Source organism: Diorhabda carinulata, chromosome 2, assembly GCF_026250575.1.
Source record: "Diorhabda carinulata isolate Delta chromosome 2, icDioCari1.1, whole genome shotgun sequence".
In the NCBI taxonomy this organism is placed as follows: Eukaryota; Metazoa; Arthropoda; class Insecta; order Coleoptera; family Chrysomelidae; genus Diorhabda; species Diorhabda carinulata.
In genome coordinates, this window is record NC_079461.1 from 6,283,282 (window position 1) to 6,308,566 (window position 25,285).

At 33.4% G+C, this 25,285-nt stretch overlaps 1 protein-coding gene across 4 annotated transcripts in view; it reads left to right on the top strand.

Moving 5' to 3' along the window:
* The first annotated feature begins 6,994 nt into the window (after nucleotides 1-6,994).
* The window catches only part of LOC130890924 (embryonic polarity protein dorsal-like), a 76,818-nt gene continuing 58,527 nt past the window's right edge, over nucleotides 6,995-25,285 (top strand). Inside the window, exons 1-3 of one of the 4 annotated variants that reach the window (XM_057795357.1) lie at nucleotides 6,995-7,389; nucleotides 7,479-7,532; nucleotides 24,643-24,702. In XM_057795357.1, coding sequence (XP_057651340.1) covers nucleotides 7,514-7,532; nucleotides 24,643-24,702 — 79 coding nt within the window. In that variant the 5' untranslated portion in view covers nucleotides 6,995-7,389; nucleotides 7,479-7,513. The remainder of the gene's footprint in view (nucleotides 7,390-7,478; nucleotides 7,533-24,642; nucleotides 24,703-25,285) is intronic. The other 3 variants (XM_057795359.1, XM_057795356.1, XM_057795358.1) reach the window with 3 other exon arrangements.

The following is a 25,285-nucleotide window of genomic DNA, read 5'->3' on the forward strand; positions in this document are numbered from 1 at the left end:
GCTGATATTTTATTTTGGAAGGATTTTAAATTATTATGAATATCAAATGAAAATAAGTTATTCAACTAATATAGAAAAAAAAAACACTTGCGATGTAGAATCAACATTTAAATAATGTAAAAATAAGTTCGAGTTGATTTAATTGCTATTTCAATCATGAATATGTAGGTATTTGTAAACTAAAGTTATTTCTGTTAACTCAGTCATCTTTTGCTTATTACCTATTAATGACAAGATATTGAGTCACGTAAACGACGCCTGATGAAATTCTATAGAGACGCTCCAAGTCCAGACGTCGTTAATATGCCTACAGTGACAATCTCGATTATTAAGTGGCTATAACCATAAATATAAATAGAGCATCCGTAAATTCAAAATAAATTAAATCGATATTTTTTAACAGAATTGTTTTGGTTGAAAATAGATGTTTGAAAAAATATATGAATACATCGGGATAGACAACTAAACCAAACGTTGAATTTAAATGAAATATATAAGTGTTCAGTTGTAAATTAATGCATAGTTTAGTGAATTATTAAGATAATTTAGTGAATAGTTCAATCTATTTAGTGAATAGTGTATAAATAAATTATGTAAGAAAAATTGTGTATATATTCACCCCACTCAACTGTTTGAATAAATGAGAAAAAACTATAATAGTAACACACAAAATAATTTGTTTATCGAAATTCTAGGAATTATTTAATATTTAGGTTTTCATAATTAATTTTCATTATTGATAATCGTCGTGGTATAATAATTATGTAACACAAGTTTTGTTTTATTCAAGGCTATATATCCAATTTGAGCTCGTTGGCGAACACGATAACCTCCCTTTGAATATGGCGCTGCACGCAACAATCAAGAACTTTGGGCCGAACGTCGACGACGCCGGCTTAAGCGTCGCGGCGCTATACACACACCGGTTGGTTTGTAATCGTGTAGTAGCGACTGGCGCCGTTACGAGGCGCGTCTACAGACGCTTTCGTAGTCCAGCGGCTGCCAATTCGTCTTATAGTGAAAGAATCGTAGTCACAATTAAATAGACTTGATTTGATTATTCGCTGGAAAATTCTGAATTGCATTAATTTTAGTAGTTATTCTTTGTGATAAATTTTTCTCAATTCAATAAATTCATTATAATTACTTATAGTTTTTAATTGATATTAAAATATAAGAGGAACGTGACAAATTATGTGCTAGATATGAGAATTGCTTTGCAAAAAGGAAAAATTGAGACAGTATAACACACAAGAAATAACGATGTGTGGAAAAAAGTAGGGTAAAGTCGCCCATACAGAGTGAGTTTCATATCTGGAACGCCTCAATTATCTCGAAAACGATTTTTATAAAGTTTTGTTCGCAATCATCTTATGGTACGGTCGGTATTATGGTGGTATTTACAATGTTGTCAGATCTTTCCTTTTTCTGGAAAAATAATGAACTTTGTTAATTCAATTGGATCACCATGTATATTTTTCGCTTTTCGAAAGCCTTAAGAAATACTTTAATAATTTATATCCTAACCGAGATCCCATAACAAGATCTACTGTCAGTAGTTTAGTAAAAATTTAACGAAACTGGTTCAGTGAAAGATTTATCCAAATCAGGACGCAGAAAAACTGCATCAACTGAAAACAAATCTTTAGATGTTTGTGTCCTGTCTGAAGACGATCCACACTTGAGTACTAGACAAATATCCAGGTAACTTGATATTTCGCAAACATTCGTAATGAAAATTTTACATGATAATTAATTCCATCCATACAAAGTAACGTTAATTCAAGAGTTGTCAGATGACGATTTTGATATACGTTATTTTGATATAATGTTATAATAAAATCGATCCAAATTTGTTATGTTATGCTTTGCGATAAGGCCTCTTAGAAACGTAAATCAGCGTAATTGTAGATACTGGTCACGTAACAATCCTCGTTGGATGCGTGAATCCCACACTCAATATCCCGAAAAAATGAATGTATGGGATGGAATAATACGCGACAAAATAATTGGTCCCTGTTTCATTGAAGGTAACTTAAATGGTGTGGCGTATTTAGATTTATTGTAAAATAGTATTATACCTGAGTCGGCTCGGATATTTCCAAATCCAAGTAAGTATTTTCAATAACATTTAAAAAAACTTCATTATCAGAAATTTTCAGACAATAACGATATCCCAAACGACAATATTTGGCTACAACAAGATGATGCCCCACCTCAATATGCGTGTGAGGTGGAGGCAATACCTAAATAATGATGGATTGGGCCCCGCGATCACCCGACATTAATCCTTCAGACTATTTCCTGTGGGGTCACTTAAAACATCGTTTATAAAACAAAACCTGCCAATATTTAGGAATTAAAAGATCAGTCGGGGATGTTGCAATATGAATTGCAAAGTTTTAAAAATCAGATGGCTTGTTGTGATGTGGATCTACTTCTAACATGACACAAACATTTAAAAATTTGTCTTCGGTTGCTGTAGGTTTTCTGCATCATGATTTGGATAAATAGTTTACTGCACCAGTTTCGTTAAACTTTTTACTAACTAAATCTTGTTACGAAATTTGTATTTTAGCACTTAAATTATTAAAGAATATTCAAATTTAACGAGTTTATTCAATCGTAGCCATCTAAATTACAAAATTAATAGTAGCTTATGTGGAGATACCGTAAATGCAGCTAAAACTCCGAAATTATGGCATTTAGGTATAGAGAATATTACATAGAACATAATCAGTATTCCTTGAGGATTTCTAAAAACACAAAATATATAGGGTTATATAATTGAAATAACAAAGTTTTTCCAAAAAAGGAAAGACCCTTCCTCCGCACATAAATTTATAAAAATCGTACAGGCCGTTTCCGAGATGATTGAGGCGTTCCATACATAAAACTCACTCTGTATAGTACCACTTGTCTCGTAATTTTATAAATTAATATTAGTTTTAAGATTATGAGCGCTTTCAATTTTAGTTGCTTAATATATTTCTTAACTAAAATATTTTTTGAATAACCTTGAAACCTTTCCAAAATGAATAAAGTCGTAAAAAATTTTGGTGAATGAATGTTGAAACTTGTTTATTTTCACTTTGGCTGCGAGAAAGAACGACGACGACACAATAAATGCGGTGTACCACAATGAACACAAGATTTAAATTTGCCGCTATTTTTGCAGAAAAGTGTTGACAACCCTAAGAAACAAATCGTCGTCTAACAGTTTAGGGTTAGTACAAATGGATAGTTACACGATAAAACAATGTGTCTTTATTATTGAACATTATTTCAAAAATAATGAAAGCTGGAATTAAGACAGGATCTGCTGGAGACGTCAAACACACTGGTTGTCCGAAAACAAATCGTTCAAATGTCAATATCGAAGCTGGAACCTCAATTCGGCGGCGTGGACAAAAATTGCAAATTTCAAGAAGCTCTCAATAGCGTGTACTAAAGATCTGCGTCTCCATGCCTACAAAATTCAATTCAATTAAAGCAACAATTGAATCCTAATGACCGTACACAGCGAAGGGAGTTTGTTGAGTGGATTAATGAGCATCAACAAATGGATGCTGATTTTTAGAGCAAAATCATTCTAAGCGACGAAGGACATTTTCACCTTGATGGGTTTTGGAAAACAAATGCATGGTCAAGCAGTAACTGTTACAGATATCGAACTACGATATCGCGATAAGATAACAGAGTTCTTTTGGTCGATATTGGATGATGTTGCCAATGAGTGGTTTCAAAACAGTGCCTCAAGCCATACATCCCATTAGATCGTGGGATTTAACACCATTAGATTTTCTTCAAGTGGTTATTTCAAATCACAGGTCTACGTCAACAAGTCGACAATCACGCGTGCATTGAAAGAGGAGATTCAAAGTTGCATTTTGTAGCTAAGAATGCTTCCAGATATTGTCATGGGTAGAGGCTGACAGGAATCGTTTACCGGTGTGTGGGATCAGAAGACTGCTGACATCTTTGAAAACTTTCTGGCAATTCCTGGAGTCAGTTCTCTATTCACCAAAAAAAATGCTCAATTATCAACATTAGCGAGCATTACTTCGCAGGGAGGCATTAGCTAATTTGCTCTTTCTTCTTGATTACTTGTTGCTTCTTCTTTTTTTGATACTTCGACGTGTGTCAATTGTGACACGTCCTACTTGGCTCCTCGAGTCGCAGGACATGATGAACTTTTGCAACTATGTGTTTCATTACATTTCACTTGTCTTTGTCGACAAAGGCCTTAGGTGTTATGATTTGATCCAGCGTGGCTTTCAGCTCATGTATATTTCAAATATTGGGCTCCACTGCAGGCTCGGAGTTACTGAGACTCCTTTGTATAGGTATGCCTGAAATTACCTAAGCCCGGATAGCATCTGAGTAAGGTAGTGGCAGACTCCTCCCACGTCTTTTGCCATTTTTGCATACTCGCCTCTCTCTTCTCAATTTCCTCAGCTAGTTGCTAGTTACCACATCCAACATTTAGCCCGGACCTTGTACCGTCAGATTACTATTGATTCAGATCCAAGGCGAAATCTTGATAACAACGAAGCCTAAAGAATGGCTTTACCAAGAGTTTACTGAACGTTGGGTTGAAACTATTGAATACGATGAGCTCGACTTCGAATATTAAGGCTTTCGTCCAGTCAATTACATCACCATTATTTCAGCGATATCCAGGAGATTATTATCGTTTACTTACATATGACTTAACAAGAAAAACAGAGAATTTGTAAAATAATGTGGAAATATAACTGTTTAAAAGATTTGATTTTGTTGTTTTTTTGTTTCACGATATATATAATTAAAAATAAATATATAGAAAGAATTTTTATCCAAGGATATCTTGTTTCACATTTCTGGATTAACTATTCGTTTTAATTAGATAATTATAAATGAAACTATTCGATCGGACCAATTAAGTATGTTCCTTCTTTGTATTTTAATGTTTTGTCAACATTCTGCAAGCTTGTCTACGTCACTAAAACGTGAAACCCATGAACTGAAAGATGAAAGTTGAAATTTTTTATAATTCCAACCGCATCAAGTGACAATCGCGTGCGCTGATGTCATGTCTCCTAGAAATTCAAAAAAACGCAGAAACATTTTGTCCAGTTGAAAAACCATAAATATATTACAGATAGAGCTTGATCTAGATCAAAATTTGGTGAGGGGCTCTTCAACCTAACTATTCTTTGTTCTTTCTGTTTAGTTTGTTGTCAAATAAAGGGGTTTACGCTCAATATCAATTTAAAATATCTCTCTCTCTCTCTCTCTCTCTCTCTCTCTCTCTCCGCCCAACCAATTCATTAAAAAATCTTTTTGTAAGGCGCAGGCTTTATAAGCTTTCTTTTCTTACATTGTTTCATTTGTCTATGGTTCATTGAATTTTAAACGTTATTTATCTCCGTTAAATGGCTGTCTACTATTAATTCTAATGAGCAGCGTCATTGATAGATCACTGAAGTTTTTATATATTTCGGCATTTCAGTATAAAAATAGCATATTATTATTAAACTTTATTGCAAAATCTGTGTGAGGAGTTGAATCGTTAATAACTGGCTTATTGCTCCTGGTATTTCTATTTAAAAAATATTTTCGAAGGATTTTAATTGAGACTTAAATAAATCTTGTTCTTCTTCTTTCTATCATGAGTGACCCAATTAGTAGACTATTGTCTGATCATTATCTTCCCGGGAAGACGAAGGCCAACATTCTTGCCATCGTTTAGGTGGTCTTCCTTGTGGCTTTCTTCCTTCCGGTTTGTTCATTTTTGCGTTCTTAACAAATCTACTGGCTTCCATTATTTTTGTTTCTTCAAGAATTTTCGTCTCTGTATCACCCACCTTCCTGTAGCCTGCATTCCGCTTTGCTGTTTATTATCTTCATTCCGTATTGTGTCGTGTAGAGTTTGGTCATGTATACTTCTTAATATTTTAATTTCGACTGTTCTTATCGTCTGTTATGACCTTCTTCCAAACTATATTTGGCAGGTATCTCAAAATTAGAGCCGCTTTCATTATTTGTTCTCTTACTGGACTTGTTATTTCCGCTCCCAAGTATATACAATGATTCACTTGTTCGATGATTTTTGAATCGATTTCCAACTTAAATCGTATCGGTCATTTATCGAAAATAATCGATCAATCCAAAATAAAGGATAAATTGGAAATAATCGATTAATCGAAAATGATCAATTTTCGATTATTCGAAAATCGAAAATAAAGCTTCAAAAGAACGATTGTAGTTTGATTCCTAAAAAAAACAAGATAAAGAGCGAGTATGCCACTAGGAACATACAGAAGGCATAATGGTTTGATGCCCAATAAAAACAAACCAAATAATGAACCTACAGAAGATATTTGGAAGTAAGATTCTGATATTGAATTATGTTGAAATAATTATTCTGAAAATAAATTTTTTAATCGTTAAATTGATTATTTTCGATTAATCGATTATTTTGCCCACCTCTGGTGAGCATAGCGTGGCGTGGTAGAATGTATTTCCCATTTTGAATTCCGCTGTTTTCGGCAGAGTTTTGTTATTTTATCCATAAGCAAATTAAATATTAAGGGACTGAGTGAGTCTCCTACAGTACCTATGGATCTATCTGATCCATTAAAATTATATTTATAAGAAAATACATCACAGAAGTTTCCATTTCCTTTTTAGCATCCAGAATACACGTGACAAAAAATTTTAGAAGAATATGCTATTTTCAACGATCCACTCTGTAGTTTTTCATAATCAAATAGTTCTCCAGTGTCAACTAATAAATGTTATTAGGAATTATAAAAACTGAGACAATAAATTAATTAAAATAGTAATTCAAATATATAAATTTTGAATGCAATTAAATTAATCCGATAGAAAAGAGACGACATACTTTTATTTATTATTATACTGTTGTAGATTGAGTTGCCGGAACAAAACAAATGTACATTTGGCAACGTTCCATCACGTTATATTTGTAATCAAACAGAGAAACGATCAAACTAAATAACGAAGTAAAAGCGAGTAGTCGCAGTGAAACAGGGATCGGACGAACACGATATTCAGGTTGTTTTCAACGTGAGCTCCTTTCAGTTTCGCACGTGATCGTGGCATCCAATCAACAGATTCAAACTCGCGGTTTCTCGGAATTGTTGTTTGGTCATCGTTTCTTAAAATAATCCTGTGGAACGGCTTGGTTAGTCGGTTTATTTCATTTTAGCTTCGTCGAAGTTTGAACGTTGTGTTATCAAATTACAAGGAATATTTTTAGTGAAAGTTTTAAATAAGTGACTATTTTCATGATTTGTTTTTAATAATCGTCGGTTAATTTTGTGACGAGTGTTGTTAGATGACCTTGATTATTGTTTGGAATTTGTTATGTTATATGTTAAGGTAAGATAAACGATATTAATCATCATTTTGAATTAAAAAAAAATCATCTCATTGTATTTTGTTACTAAAATACGCTCTTTTCTGTCAAGGATCATCAAGAACTTCCACTAGAAATATAAATATCATGGATTACCACGATTTAGGTGTGTACATAATTACGTGTTATTTGTTGTTGGAAAGCATGCTTCGATTTTGTTGTTGATAAATTTTAAAAGGCAGTTGTTGGCTGTTCAACATTTTTTAGATTATTTTCGCTATTTAGCTAACGTAGCATTTCTATTTATATCGGTGAATATTTGGCAAAATATATATTATCACCTAACTAATTCAGTACAATATCATTTAATTTCTTTATGTGTTGGTTGCAACTGTATCAAGCTACTAAATAAAATCTTTTACCTTATTTAGTTAACGTTATTTTGCTCCTAATCACTTTTATAAGCTTTTGTCTGCATGTGTATTTTTTGTATATCATTAATTAGGGAAATCTGTTCCGGAAGTAATATTCAAAATTCATTTCTACTAGCAAAAACCTATTATTCAATTATCTCGATCATTTTTCAATTTTAAGTTCTAGCTCTAGATGGCCCTATATGTTAATGAAATTAGATAGTGTTGACAGGTTAATAGGTATATATCAATCATTCTGTTTCACATGGTCTTGTTGGGTCAAGGAGGTATACATCATTAAATAGGATGTACAGTAAAAGCTCTTTATTCGCGGGGTATATGTTTGTAAATACGCCGCGATTATGGAATCGTAATTTATATTTGGTATAGGGGATATTTTCCTAGGGGACAAAATAAAAACAAATATATACGAAAATCAATTGAAGTTTAGACAATGGTTTAAGGAATTTCGTATTTTTTTCCTGCTTGGCAATTTTTAAAAGCTTCAGACAAATCTTCAACATTAGAAATTTGCTTTTCAAAAACAAGACTTTATCTTGCAATTCAAGCAACTACTTGAACACTTGATTCTATCTGTTCGATCCCATTTCGTTCTATTCCATTCGGAATTTCGGTTGAAGGTAAATGGTCTCTGAAGACGACAGCTTAGTTATCGAAACGCGCGTCAGACAGTGTAATTGTGAGTGTTGGTGTAGTGGAAGTGTACACAGTGTGTTCAGTTTTTGAAAAATTGTTTGAAATTTGTACAACAGTAATTTATGGGAAACTTTATTATTAGGTATTAATATGGATAACAGTTATTCATCATCAAAAGTTCTATATGTTGTAAAACTTTAAATGTTGCCATCAAATATTGAAATTTTTTAGTTGTATGAAAGTTAAGATAGAAAATACGAATAAGTTTAAAAGTAGAGTAATTATTTTTTTGTTTATATCCAAAATTGTTATCAAGAAAATTTATTAAAAATTTCAAATAGTACCTAATAAACCTTTGACTATTTTTTTATCAAAATATTAATGAACTCTTCCTAAAATAAGTGATACACAAAATTATTTGACACATTTTAATTACATTTGAAAATAGTCCTTGTTTGTTTACATTCCTTTCAAGTAACCCCAAGAGAAATAATCTAACACTGTTAAATTTATTAACTGACTCTTTGAATATGAATGTATTTTTCAATTAAAAAGCATTTTCAAAATATTTTAATCTACAAGATACTATAAGATGTTAGCAGTCTAGCTGCTACCCTACATATTTCAGATTCATGTAGGTCATAAAGATAAACAAACAATTGATTTTGTGATAAGTTTAGATAATATCTGAATTCAAAGCTTTATAAAAAAACGGCCCTTATAAATTCCACTTGAATATTTTTCATATCTGCCCCATATTTGAATGAAATATACTTAATTTAATCTAAAATAATGCTTTTCTGACAATAAAAAGGATCATTTTCAACTGTACCTATATGTTTTCTCTTCTTTGTTATTGGCAGTAAGGAAAATAGGTCTTGAAATAAATGAAATCAAAACGAAATAATTGACAAGTGATGCCTGCCAACTCAACTGAACGATAGAACGAGGAAACTCTAATGAAAGCTATAGAGCAACAACTCTTAGACTTTGAGAGAAGAATATTGATATATAGAATATTTGAAGATTTGCTCACTGTCTAGATCGACTAAAGTATTCCTCTACATAGTCCTTATCTGCCCAATTCTGTATTTTGGATCAGAAACATTGGAGCATAAAAGCTATAAAGCAAAATTTCTTAGACCTTGAGGCAAGAATATATGCTTATAGAATACATGAAGATCTGCTACCTACCTAGATCGACTAAAGTATTCTTCTACAAAATCCTTGTGCGCCCAGTTATGTAATTTGGATCGGAAACATTGCATGACATAAAAGCTTTAGAGCAACAACACAATTTAGAATCAGTAATTGATTATCTTGCTGGGGATGATGATGACTCTCTTATTATAGTAAGTTTTAATAAATGAATAAATTTTAAAGTATTAAATTTGGAATGGAAGATATAGATACATACTGTTGCGCCCTAGATATCCAGGCAAATCCTCATCGAAACTGAGTATTTCAACATAAAACGACTTTGGAAATTAGTTAAGATAAGAGAATTATATATGAAACACAATATTGAAGTATAAAGTTCGAATAATAACGAACAACGTACATATATATTTATAACTAATTTGTAAATAGTGTATATTATCTTTTTTCACTTATACCTACTAAAATGTTTGTCATAAGTGCTAATTATTTCGTTTTTACTAAAGTGAAACTACGTCCTCATTTGTAGCTGTGGTTTCATTCACTTTTATCACTATTCTATCGTACTAATATCTATAACATTTATTGCAATTACGCCTTCAAAATAGTGTTTCATTGTTAAAAATTGACACTTCAGTGGCCATAGATAACCTTCATATACGTAGTGGTGTGTTCCGAAATTTATTGTTTTGTGCTTCGCTTTTTTGACTCATGTACTGGCTTGTGTTGTGAAAAAAAAAATTCATCTTATTTTTCTATAGATACAAGGTGTTTAAGGGTGACATTTTTAGTCCATTGTTTTTATCTATTTACATGTATACTTTTAGTTCTATCTACAAAATATGCGCCGTCATAAATAGTTTCTTTTTATAGTATTTTAATGATATGCTTTATCCGAAACGTATAAATTCAAGGTTTTATAATATAAAAACGCTATTGTAAATACTCATGTTATGCTTTTTGATATTTATTATTAGGACTTAATTGATGTTTACAATTCTAGATATTTATGTAAAATTACTCAGGTTTAACAGGGCAGATTAACATTTTGAGCAGGTGCAACTGTACGGACGATAATTGCCAAGGGAACAAAAAAAGTAATTAATAGTCCCCACCGTACTTGTGTTTGATATTTGGACTTAAATCTGTATATTTCATTAAAAAAGTAAACTATATCGATACATATATTTTTTTATTGATAAATCGTCTTGATTGCAAATTTGTTTTTGAAAAAGGTGAAAATATTTTAAACACACTAAAGAATTTTTTTAATCCCAAGTTGTCGTATCTGAAAAATATATAGCAGCCATCATTTTAATTATTGATAATCGAATTTTATAAAATAGAATTATAGTATTTTGCTCAAACTAACTTTGTATTAAAAAAGATCTAACACCAAGACAATTTATGAACAAAAATATAAAAAGAAGTAAAGATCTAAAGAAATTTGTTTTGTTACTTTTATTGATAATCTTCTTGAAGGATTATTTTCTGTGGTAAAGGCCTAAAAACTATTGATATTCATGCAATGTACGGAATTTAGGTTCGAAAGTGGGCTAGGGCACAATGAGGAACGCAGTGGCCACACAGTGCGCATGGGACTGTTCCTTGAACAGACTCACGAACAAAGTTAATGCATAGTTCTACTGAAGAACGAAAGAAGAATTATTGCTACTTGCGTTGTTGCCTTTTTTTGTCGCCAGTGACATTTGTCGAACTAGTCGTTTTCACTTCTGTAGAATTATAAGCATACTTAGGATATTGCAATTATGTTTACTAATAATAGTGTGAAACATGATCGTTTAACGAATGCAAATAGCGGAACAAATCATCGAGTACTTACCTACATCATGTGATCCGGTGTTGACCATCGATAATACAAGAACCGCCACAAATCGGAGGTCGAAATATGACAAATGGGGCCAATTTACTTCTGTAACAAGTTCCATCCATGACTAGTTATACAGTGTCATTCATGGGAACCGGATGTTTTTAAAATAATCATAAAAAATTGATTATTTACTTAGAAAAAGTTTTATTGGTACAGAAACACTTGTTAAATCATAGAATTACTTACTGATGTCCATTTTGGGCAACACATTATTGTAGCCTTTGACGGAAACTGGCCTCAATTCTGTGCAGCATGTCTACATCAATCTGGCTGACGTGTCGACGAATTGCGATCTTCAGGTCTTCCAAAGTACGCGGTTTATTGGTAAGCATTTGTAGACAAAATTGTAATCGCTGCTGAGAATCTTGCTCTTTTAACTGTTGCACGATGCCTCTGAATAGAGCGGCGTATGCTTCTGACAAAGGCTTCCCTTACTCGTTCAATGTTCTACGGGGTGCTAGCAGTTCGTTGGGGACCCGGTAGTTTTTTCTTCAATATTGATCCACTTTTTCGAAGGTTGTTAACCTATCGCAATATTTTGTTACGAGAAGGGACACTTGCATTACGATGTATATTAAAGTGACGGCGGAAATGTCGCTGAACAGCAGTTACGGATTCGTCATTTCACAGAAAACTGTAATAAACGTACAAGCTTCAGTGTAGCGTCCACCGCTCGATCTCAATGACTGAAATGTAAATGCTATGAACAAAGGAAACGTTAGATACCAGTCACGTGTCCCTCCCACCATGAGCGCCCGTGTACAACCCACCTCAAAAACATCCGGTTCCCGTGAATGACCCTGTAAAACCTCAAGGTAGAGCTCAAAGATTTCGAAAAAAATCGATTTCTTTGCAACTCTCAACTTCAAAAACCAAATTTAATACACTGTACGGTAATATCAAGTTTTTATCTGTCATTTGATTTGGAAAAAAATATTTTCACACCGTTTTTATAACTAAAAAGTTATAAAAAAGTTAGGAGCTGGATAATCTAACACCCATAACATATTTATCACCCCGCATTCAATAAATTGATATTTATATTTTAAAGAACACATATATAAATAAGGATATATAGTAATTCTAAAACTACAGACTGTAATTTTACATATTTAACTCTTTGATTTGTCGATGTAATCCCCTTTTGCTTGTATTATTTCGGAGCACACTTTTGGCATTCTCGGTTAAAATTTCGATAAATAATCTTCGTCTATTTGTTTCCATTCGTTTTTCAGGATATTCCAAAGATGTGAAGTGGAAATAGACCACTGCTTTCTGACTTCCCTGTCCAATTTGTTCTACAACAATTTTTTACGAGTTTTCCAGTCGTCCTTCTTCCTAAACATACCCAAACCATCACCGAGCCTCAGCCGTGTTTTACACTCGCATTTACAGATGAATCTAACGTCCGTTATTTTTTTTAACTGCTCACAAACACCCTTCTTTTAGACCCAAAAACCTCGAACTTTCATATATCACTCTATAAAATTCTCTCCCACTCTTCATGTGTTCAATTTTTATTATTTTTCTTAATTCTATTTTGACGTCTTAAAAGGGGTTTCTTCACTGCCAGATCCCTAAATTCATTGATCTGAGCTGCTATCCTTAGACAATTACTTGAAATGGGAGTTACGTATTGCGGCTTTATTTAAGAAATTAAGTTCCCCCTGTTTTGCGTTGAGATTAGTTTCCAAAGAACTGAATTTATCCACCTCCTTAACAGTTTATTATACCCTTATTGAGTCGCATCTCCAAAATGTCCTTCCCTTCTAGGGTACGTGTGGTGCGACTCAATTTGAGCGAATCTTCGAACTACAAAAGTGAGCTGTTAGATATTTACTCGGACTTCTTTAAAAGATTAAAAATTCTGACTCTTCCTTCCTTATTCATCTTTGAACCCGTTCGCCTAATTCGTAAGCACGTTTCTCCAATTTCAGAAAAATACTTGCTCAGCTATCCACTTAGGAATGTGGAGCACGACCTTTACCTACCTACTCTACATTCAGAATTAGTTAAGGGCTCAATATTTTACAATGTAAAAAAATGTACAATCACTTGCCAATTGAAATCAAATCGATATCATCTTTTCTCTCGCATTCCACAATAATTTGAGGGCATATTTACGGGAAAGTGCCTTCTACTATGTAATCGACTTCTATTCTAATAAATGCTGCATACTGGTTTAATTTTGCTATGGAAGACGGGAAACGTATTAACATTGAAGTAGCCATTCCAACATATTCATTATATGTTGTTGTCTTTTTTCATTTCTCTAGTATATATTTTCTATGCCCTCAACCTAATATAGTTTTCTTGATTTACTAGGTAATAAGTTTAATGACACTGACACTTCATCTTTATCATCTATTTTTCCAACAATGTAACTCATTTTTAAACTTTGTTTAATTGTCAAAATTAATTATAATCTTCCAGAAAAAGGACTAAACATTTCGCTCATTTGAATGTTTATGTTTGTCTTGATATAGTTCTTCTAATACCAAATTAAGAAATGAAAAATAACCAACCAACCGTCAATTCACGTGGACTTATCTGTTTACCAATGAAAACATCGAATCGTAAACAAAAATACAAAAGTATTCCTGCTAGATAGTCTGCGATAAGCAGTGGCGTGGCTTGGTGAGATTCATTTAATTGATTTAATTTATTCTTTGAATAAATAGAAATATGGGCGTTCTTTAGACCATGGGCGAATGAAGACAATGAAATTGCACAGGTATGAATTTAATAATAAAGATTTAGTTATACAAACACAGCAAGTTTTTTTAAATATATTCGAATGTTTAAAAAAGGAAAATATTCAGCAATCTTATAATGCAATCATGATAAGAATTGTCAAATTAACTAGAGTAAATAAATTTTCCATTTATCGAGTAGGCACGAAAGGGGTTGTTCTGGATAATTCACAGAACCGAAAAACATGTAAATAAAAACTGAAATCAGTTGACAAAGTTACTGAAGATTTTATACGTAGGACAATTTATAGTTTATATAAGGAGAACAGGGCTGCGACATTAGAAGTAATACAGCAAAAGGTAGCAGGTTTTGTCAGCTTGTGGCTTTAAGCACAAAAAGCGGATGGCAATAACCGAATCGTCAAGGATAGTTCGATGGCGACAAGATTATTTGCTTCAGATAAAAGACTACCGAAGTTCTAATAGACGAATGGGGTACTAAAAGGGCTCAGTTCACGTCTGGCACCCTATTTAAACCGAACGCCTTTAGTTAGGCAGGTACATTTTACTCGTCTATTTACATTTTATAATTTAATATTCAGTTGTAGCAAATGACGAGATATAATAATGATAATTTATAAAATGAGGTATCTACACCTATGGTGGATCAAACAAAATTGTCGGCAAGAATTTTTATATAGGTTTTTATAATCTGCAATTGATATTGGAAGAACTATACAAACTTCTGTACTCAGATGAGTGCAATGAAAGTTGTGTTTATTCCATGAACGTAGAAAAATAATATATAATGTAAAAGGAGTAGAAAAATATAATATATACCTGTTTCTGAACAATAACACGCGCAACTGATGATAAACAAATAAATGGATATATGTTGAATCCATATTGTCGTGTGTGCAAACACATACTTTTGCTAATTCAGTAATTATAACCGAAAATAGCATGGCCCTGAAGAGGTTATTGCCTAGAAGTTGTTAAGAATTTTAGAAACAGTATCAACAGCGTATTTTATTGTGTAAATAATACGAAACAAGTTTAGAGAAGCAAAGTTTCATTAACGGAATTTAAATTTTGATACGAGGAAGTAGCTATAAAAATCGTTCAACTATTAATTTTTTTTAAATGCTTTGATTTTTCAAGTATTTCCAATAGTGGTTGTTCACATACGATAATAATGTATACAGGACGATATAATTTAAAGTTTTAACGACAACTTTTACTTTGTCAATATTTAAATTGAAGAAATATGATCCCTTTAATTTTTCCGAAAAACATTGTTCGAGTCCTATGACGCCATATGGCCAAAATTGTGCGTTATTTACTCTACTTTGAGCCGGTGCTCTCAGAATTAAAATTTTCCGGGAAAAACTAAAAATGACTTTTTTACAAAAATCGATTTCTCAAAAACCCCTTAATTTGCGCGAATTTTTTGTATGTTTTTCAGGAACCCCTGACATACCTATCTGCCAAGCGGCAGTTAACCAAAATTCGCCGCTCGGAAAATACGGCCCCGTAACGAAAATGTCGGTTTTGACCTAGACTTGCACATGGCGCCACAGGGCTCGAAAAACGTTTTTAGGAAAAATGAAAGTGGCAATATTTTTCCAAATTGAATATAGAATGATATCCCAACGTTTTTAAAAAATCGAGGACATCCAAAGTACCCAAAGCAGCGTTCGTACCAGTCGGCGACTTCTCTACGAATCCATTTTAAGAAAGGTCATATAATAATTAGACAAGAAGCCCGCGAGAGTCAGTTGCATGGAAGACGTAAGCACCAATGTTTTAGGATAGTCTGGAAATATGAAAAACCCGCGGTTCCCATAAAAGATGACATAAAGACGGTGGATCGTTTAAATGTGTGGATAAACCATTATTTCGTTATGGTTATATTTGTAAAACTAAAAGTTAATCAATTATTTAATTTAATAGAATAATCATAAAATTGACGATTTGGACTATCACAAACAGAATAGAAAAAAATGGATATCACTAGTTTGTGCGAGCTGCTAAATAGACTATTAAGGAAATGAATACCTACTTAGCAATAATGGCAGTGGAAAAATAATTCGAACGACTCGAAATCCTACCCAGATCTATTAATTACAAGCTAGACGCTTCATAAGTTAAGCTATCACAGGAATACGTATTCCAGGCACCTGCATAAGAGACCCACAGAGTAATATTACCGTCCATCTTATCGTAGAGAGCCATTTTGAGAATTAGAATTACCCTATAAGATCATTTTCATTCGTTATAAAAAAACCAACTGTTGTAGTGTCGACGTTTAGAAGACAGTTATTATTTTATGCAGATTTTTGTAAGCCGCTCTTATTATAAAAGTTATGAGAAAAAACTGCTGCTTGTAAATGGATATATGGATCAAAGACAATGGGGAAGGAAAGGAATAATGGAAATGGAAGGCCTACTCAGTGAATAAGTTTCAGTAATCGTTTAAATCATTCGGATATTCCCCGGACTTATTCTAATGCCAAGATTTTATTTTATTATTGCAAAACGCCTTTTTTTTTGTTTTTTTTTTTGAATTATAATTTATTCACTTCACAAGTTCACATAATAATACACTAGGAAATGAAATTTAAATATCTGGGAATCGAAATATCTGGACACGGGGACGTGAAGACGGAAGTAAGAAACCAAGCTACAAGAGCCTCAAGAGCAGCAGCATACCTAAATGACACAATCTGGCGAAATAAATACATTCGAACTGAAGCAAAAGCCCGCAATCAGACCTATATTATCCTATGCAGCAGAGACCCGACCTGAGACCTCTAAAACGAAACGGATATTGGAGACTACAGAAATGAAAATAGTTCGAAGAATAGCGGGAAGAACACTAATTGATAGAGAAAGGAGTGAAAACATAAGACGAACATGCGGGATAGATAACATCATTGACTGGGTACTGGATAGAAAGATAAAATGGAATGAGCACATTGACCGCATGACGGAAGAACGAATTGTGAAAATATCAAGGGACAAATCACCAGCAGGACAAAGAAGCATTGGAAGACCTAGGAAAAGATGGAGTGACAACCTCCCAGGTGACTGAGCAGAGGCAATGACGTGAAGAAAAACAGGCAATGATGCCTATACACAGCAGGAAGAAGAAGAAGTTCACTGATTTGGTTTAGTATTCATTGTAGCGCCCCCAAGGAGTCGTGGCTCCTGCTAAGTCTTGAGATAAGTAAGATTTGTTTCTAGATTATACCGAATCTTAATGCGATCTTAATTTGTCTGAAATAAATAAATTTTAAATATTCTCATTTCTGACTATTTAATTACCCTCCCGTAACTGTTTGCCTCCTGGAGACACCGTTATCATAATTTTGAAATACATTGAACTCTTCAAAAACAAACAACCTAGTGATTTTTTTCAAATTATTATATATATTATTCATTCCACTATATTATTTATTAATTCAGCTTAAACTTGATGCTAAAATTTACTTCATTAAGTTAAAAAAAAGATAATTTTCATATAAACATTCTTCTAATAAAAACTCAAGGGCATCTGAAGTTGAACGATGAACAATTCTGTGTGAAGTACAATACAGTATGTATGCCAGTAAAATACCTTGGATCACCTTGTGTTTTATGACGCCACTGCTATTAAATTAACAATAACTATATAGTGAATGTTATGGCAATAAAACATTTGTTTTTACTTATAATTTATATAACTTAGAGACACGCTCTATCGAATTAACTTTTCCACTGGTACATCCAACAAACACACAAATTAAGGGAATTAAATTATAAAAATAATTGGCTACTTACTTTGTCGTATTCCTAAATGTTTTCACTTTGAGTTGTGGTGATTGTTCAATAAAAAAGTATTATAGTCTTTCACTTTTTTGAAGATTTGTCGTTTACAGCGACAAATCTTTGTGAATTTGCGTGAGGTCAACTCTTTTAGACATGTTTAAACACTGCGCGTTGCTCTATATGATTCATTTTGATATTGAGATGTGATGATTTCGAATTCGTTGTTCTTCATCAAGTTCTACACAATTTATTCAATAAAACCATTTATAAAAAACTTTGTTAAAACGCAATAACCACGATTACAGTTCAAATTTTCTACACTACATCACCAAAATAAGAAAAGTGTACTTTCTGTGGGGTAATAAAAAAAGCACTATGGGAATATAGAGACTCTTATGTTTAGTAATGAGCGAGACTTTTAGTCTTTGCTCTGGTCTCAAAAGTTTTTATCAAACTGTAAAATTGAGTATTCTAAGACCACTTAAATTATAAATGTTCGTCACTATCTTACTGTTCGTAGTAGTGGGCCCATTAAGCTCATAGGCATTCTGCTAGACTAGAAACTACCAAAGGCCGGTGTCAGGCGCTCTGGCTTGAGCATTTAGACGAATTAGGATATGATTCCTAACCACCCGAAGAGGAATAAACTGAACCGTCTCGGCAGCATTGGCCTTCTCTCTTCTTTTTTCTCCTCCGCCCCACTGATACTGCGGTGTTTGAGCCGGGAAAAGTACCGGTTAAAGCATCGATATCGGTAGGAACCGATGCTTGGAGGGTAGTGGATTCCTTGTTTAATCAAAGCTCTCGAGGGGAAGTGGCTACTCTTGCAAGGCCATTGGAATTTCGCCAGGTTTCCCGCGATACTTGATTAGTATTTAGAATTTTTCTCGGCTTTGGATACCTGGCTTTGTCTTTTAGCCAGTCGGCTCCTACGTTTGAAGGTTTCATCCATGATAGCTTTTATGTTCCTTTTTTTAAGTCTCGGTAGATCTGCTAGATCTTGATGTACCTACCAAGGGCTGTTCCCTGCTTGACTCAGGCTGATATTCTGCTGGATTCGAAACTTTGTTCGGTGACTTATGATAGTGTGTGTTGTGTAGATAAGGATGGCCCTGTTGAGGTGGAGGTTGATCTTCAGTTCCAGCTTGGATCGTCTTCCGATGATTCGTGATAGTCGTCCACTTGTAATGGCCGCTTTTTGTGCATCAATTACTTTATAACACACCTATCTTGAAGATCATTTTAATGTTTTATGGCGAAACCGCATACCAATTAAACCCTGTTGCTTTCGAAAGTAAAGATTGACCAAAACATACCACCAATGATAGCCGCCAGGCATTCCAGGCGGTGTTACCGTGCATCTAATAACTTGCGTCATGATCCTACTAGATATTATCAAATATAGGCGTGAGGTTGAAATAATAAAATGCCATTCATCAAAACAAATATGACTCACAAGTAATAATTGTGTGTTTACAATTTCGCACAAAACGGAAATTCCAGTATTTATACGGGTATTCACTGCTATTATTTAATGAACAAGTTGTAAAAGACTTGGATAACTTAAAACTCGACGGTGTGGTCAGTTCCTTTTGAATTGGAAATCAACTGGAAGGTAATGGAAATTTTTAAATTGTGCATACACGAACTATGAGTGTTAACTATTAAATGTTTGATGACATTGACGCTATAAACCAGGGGTGGACCAATACTTTGAAACGCTTGCCAAAATTTCTTTTATAAAGCGCTGACATTCTCGTCAGTTACACTTGTTCTGGGGCACTGCAGGTCTAGCAAGTTTGCCACCACTTCTCGGCAACACCATTCATAGTCTTGGAAATGCACAATAAACATTGGTACATCTTTTTCGCTCATGGTCTAATTTTTTCGCGTTTGTATTTAACCTATTTAGCCTATTTTGGTCACCAAAAAAAAAGGTTCTCTTCAAATATAAGGGTCGCACAACATTAAGAATCAAAATTCATAGTCTTTATTGAATTTTTGAACCATATACTACAATTATTATTATAGAAATTCTTGTATGCACAACACAATTCAGTACGCATTACTTTGAAGTATTTTGAAAACTTCCGAAAAACGCCAAGAAGAATTGGAAGGTAAAAATGATAGGGAATTGTCACAATCGAACAAGGACTAAGAAAATATACCTAGGATCGTGCGCATACGCGGAAAAGTGAATTCAAAATTCGGTCAAAAAAGGCCTATTCGTGTCAATAAAAACGAAAGAAAAAAAAATGCGTTAGTAAACGCGCCGGACCTAACCTGACCGAATCTGTAGCATCGACATATTTCCCGATCCCGAAAAAGCAATATAAACAATAGAAATAAATGAAAAGCAATTTTATTCCATAAAAACTAAGTCACTTTCCTCATCCTCTTCCATTGGAGGTCGATCATTCTTTCCAGGATACAAAAATTTTATATCTGCAATGATTGCATCGAACGGATCCAAATTATTTCACTCGCCGTCTCCATAGACATTCACAAAGATGCAGGTCCAAGTTACTTCTGATTCCCCCCTCGATATTCTTTTTCTCATGTGCCTCCAGCTGGATTCAATATTTTAGGTGTAGGCCCCTGTTTCAGGATCACCAAAGTGCTCTTAGTGGTTGGATATTTCAGCTCCTATTTACCCGCGCACGAAATGACCGCGATTTTCGACCTAGCGAGGAAGTCGCGGGAATTTTAAAAATATCGCCGTCACCTGTAAAATTTCATTGGCGTTTTTCGGAAGTTCAGCCAAATATACTTAAACTTTAAGAACCTTAAATATAAGCATTTGAATAATTGAGCAACTACTTACCTATGGATTGCATTATTAATAAAAAGCACTCAAACTAAAGTTATAAAATTGAAACCTCAACGTTGATTGTCTTTTCAGAAGACGCGATCTGTGCAAACACGCGACATACGTTAACCATACTTCAGGCTTTTCTCTACTTTTCATCTGCTTGTTACCTCCTTTCATATTTCTATAATTATAATACATAGTTTGGAATATTTTTGCTTTGAAAATCATCAAATGTATTCCACTGTTATATAAATATTATCATTCTACTAATTCTTGGAATAATTCAAACTCGTTTATCGTTTTTATCAATTGCACCGATTTTTTATCAGTTTTCCAATTTTTCAAATACACCTACTGACAAGCCACTGCTAACAGATGCTATTTAAAAATAACACGCTCGCCATAAATAAACTTAGTATAGCATATGTTTCGCACTTCCAGAATAAATATTTGAGGATAACCTCACAGTTAATGTTCTCTATTATTATCAAGTCATGCTACATTTATTACTTAAATTCATTTATTATTAAAGAAAAGTTCATATAAAATAATAATTTTGTTAACAGAAGATTGGTACACTTACGGTTATTTTTCGACATAATCACCGATGAGATTGAGACATTTGTCATATCTGCGGACAAGCCTAACCGTTCAGTAACAATAGAGTGCAAAACAGACTTTGAAACTTCTGGAAATTCCGTAGACAAAGGTGTAATGGTGTATCTGCGGTTTTCTTTAACCATTCTGTCAACTTGTTGAACCAGGTCATCTGAAACGACAGATTTGCGTCCTTGGCCCCCGTCCCATTCACGCACAACATCATCACTCATGAAATTTTCCCCATACACTCAATTTCAGCAGCACTATGACCTTCAGCCTGTAGAAAACGAATCACACGTCGCAATTCACACTTGGCAAGAGCATCAATAATGGCGGACATGTTTAAGTGGCTGTAGCACAACGCCGACTGACGCCTGAATGTCAACAATGGCGGAATGTGTAGTGCGAGAGCTTTGTAGTCGCCTACAGCGCATGTCCGCTTTCTTCTGACCGCGTAGCGACTGCACGGAACGATAGGAGGTTGAAAAATGTCCCTAGTATAACCAAATCAGACTGTCTTTTGACGTTAGAAATTATATAACATTTCCTCACTTTATAGTAAAATGTAAACAAAGACCATAATAATGTGGTTTCCTTCAAGTAAACATCACTTTATAATATGAATAAATTGTGAATAGCTTCTCAAGTTTGAACAAAATTATAAGCACAACATAAGAAATTGTATATATTGAAGAAATATCTTAACTGGATTCAAGAAATATGATGTATACAATCCCACAGAAGCTCTTATTAGTCTTGCGAAACCTATATTTATTGTAAAATAACAGAAACAAAACACTGAACCAACTGAATTTGGAATAATCACTAAAAGGTTTGGGATAAATATCCAATAATACATAATAGAAGCCCTAACAAATCAAGGGTTCGGCAAATCATCTATAGAAACTCTCGCCAACATATTCGAGGAAATGAAGCTACGGTCAAGATATATAATTCTCTCCTTAATTCCCAACCAGCATAGAATAAGGCAAGGATACTCAATATCTCCGAAACTCTTCACAGCAACATTGGAAGAAATTTCCGTAAACTAAAATGGGACAACAAAGGTATAAGAATAGATGAAGAATACTTTAACCGTCTAAAATTCGCTGATGATATTTTCCTTTTTGCCGATAACTCCGAAGAGCTACAAGAACAAATAAATGAACTCAACACAGCTACCAATAGATTAAGCCTAAAATAAACCTATCCAAAACCAAGGTAATGTACAATGAGCTGGTACATAGACATCCTAATAAATAATGGAGTACATATGATAGAAATTCATTAATATTCAACTCTATGGCACATTATCTAAAATTCTTTGACCAATGCGTATTACCGGGCATGACATATGGAAACGAGACTTAAACACTCAAGATCGAAATTACTAAGAAACTCTAGGTTGCACAAAGATCAATGGAATGCGACAAAAGACTCAGGTAAAATTCTTCAAATGGCAATGGGCAAGATACTTGGCAAGAAGGACTGATAATAGATGGACCACAAAAATTATAACATGGTACCCACGAAACATAAAAAGACCCAGGAGAAGACCTAACCTAAGGTGGAACCATGATACAAAGAAGCAACAGGGACCACTTGGGCCCGAATAACCAACGATAGACATCAATGAAGGACCAATACATTTGATAATGATGAATATAGAATAGCAAATTGCTATCCTAAATTTTTGAGTGGAAAATATGATTATTGCTCTTGTCAATGTCACCGAGATTAAACTTTCACAGTTCGATATTTTTTCAGTAGAAATGAGACATTACTTCATTTATTTTGACATTTAGGAATAACCCTGTCATATTATCCTACATCTCCAACGCAGTTTCTTTATAGGAGTAAGAGTGGATGGCAGAAACATGAAATTCTGTTTTTGCTTCAGTAGGGTCAATATTTTATGGTTGCCTCAAATGTCATATGTCGCGTCAATAGACGAGTTAGCAACATAGTTTCCTTTTAAATCCAGATACTTAGATCAACGATGCTGCAACCTTTTTAACCCTTCCAAATAATAGTTGACATCTTCTCCCTCAAAATAGGGGTCTCCCTCATCTCATGATAATCTCTATCTTGCAATTGAGACTTTAAGGTAAAGAAACCGGAAATGTTCGCTTGGGACGATTGTCAAACAATAACTAAACATTTAAAATGGCGGAAATTTAAGTGAGGATCGCATGGGTAAATATCTTTACGAACAAATATTGATAAAGTTAAGATTGAACACTTTTCATGCACAACTCGTACAACATATAAGTTATGGGAAAACCTCGCACATAACTGTTTCCTAAACGTTTCAGAGGTTGCCAAAAGCGTTCCATTGGCCTCAATTGAGGCACATTAGGAGCATTCTTAGATTTCTCAATAAATGGAATAATCAACTCTGCAAAAACTTTAACAACTTCATTTGCATAACGAGCAATTGCGATATCTAGCCAAAACACAAAATTTCCTTTAGGATGCTCTTTTATGAACTGATTTAGATGTGTAACAAACTTTTTTTCATATATTTGGGCGAATTCTGAATTTCCAAGAGGACTATTATTATTCGCAGTTTTCCAAACATTTAGCAGGCTGCTCAGAACATTTGGGTGCCGATTTTTTTTATTTCAGAACTACATTCTGTTTGTTTAATACAATAAGTCGCTAATATTTCGAACTATGTTTAGTTCACTATGACTTAAAAATTGTTTTCTGGGAAAAGACTATTTTTGCAGGCATCTACCTTTTGTATTTCGATATCTAAAAATTACATTCTGCGATCATTTATTAGTAATGATAATTGAAAATAATTTATGATATTTAAATACAATTAATGATAGAAAAACCTACTATTTCTTCAGTTTAAATAATTTCCCAATAATTTTAATTTCACACGACTGTAACTCATTTATAAAGTGTGGTCTAGACGGTTTGGTATGTTATTTAATAGACTGAAAATATATACAGTGTGTTGTGGGTTATAGATTAATCATTCCCACATTATCTTTGTAAATTAATAAAAATAAAAAACTGGAATATATAGTATTACGGCAACCTTGAGGGGAAAACAATTAAAAAAATAATATATACAATAAATACCCAAACGTCACACAATTCTTGGAATCGAAGAAGCCTTCTCGGCTTACCTATATCTTGAAAATAAATTTGTTCATAGAATTCAGTCTTGTTTTGGTTATCTCTTCGGAAAAGCGTTGTTGAAGCAATGATTTTTTTTATTATTGCAGATACTGAAACACAGGAAGATGGAGAGCTAACCGAGGAAAGTATCGAATTAAGTGATGTCAGTAAGTTTTTATTTTCACATATTATTTGTTCTTCAAAATTTAAATGTAATATTTAAGTTTTAAGTCGGAATTTATGGAGCCGCTGGTGATATTAATGCATCTAAATGCTCTTGATTTTCGGTCTCTTCTGTTTTAAAATTATTTTTATTTGGAAGGAAGATAAAATTTGAACAGATTGTTAACTGCTAGCACCACACTGTTTCGATTACCAATTCACAACCAGATTAGTTACTTCCATTGACGCCTCTAAGTTTATCCGAGCAAAGTCTTCTTTTAGTAGACAGTTAAAATATTTTTTGAAGGTGTACCTTAAGTATTTGTATAAATATAATGATGTACATTCATATTTTCGCCTAAAAAACCTGATTATAATTCCTAAACAGCTGCAGATGAAAAATTGGAACATTTTCTAAAATGTTTTATTCTTCCGAAAGGTTATAACATACTGGTTATCAAGGTATAGAAGCCACAACTTCGACTTTCCAATTGTGTCACATTCATAATTAAAAAGTGTGAAAAATAATAAAAATATAAGTAGTAAATGATGGACCCATTTTTAAAAATTCATATTTATTAAAGTACA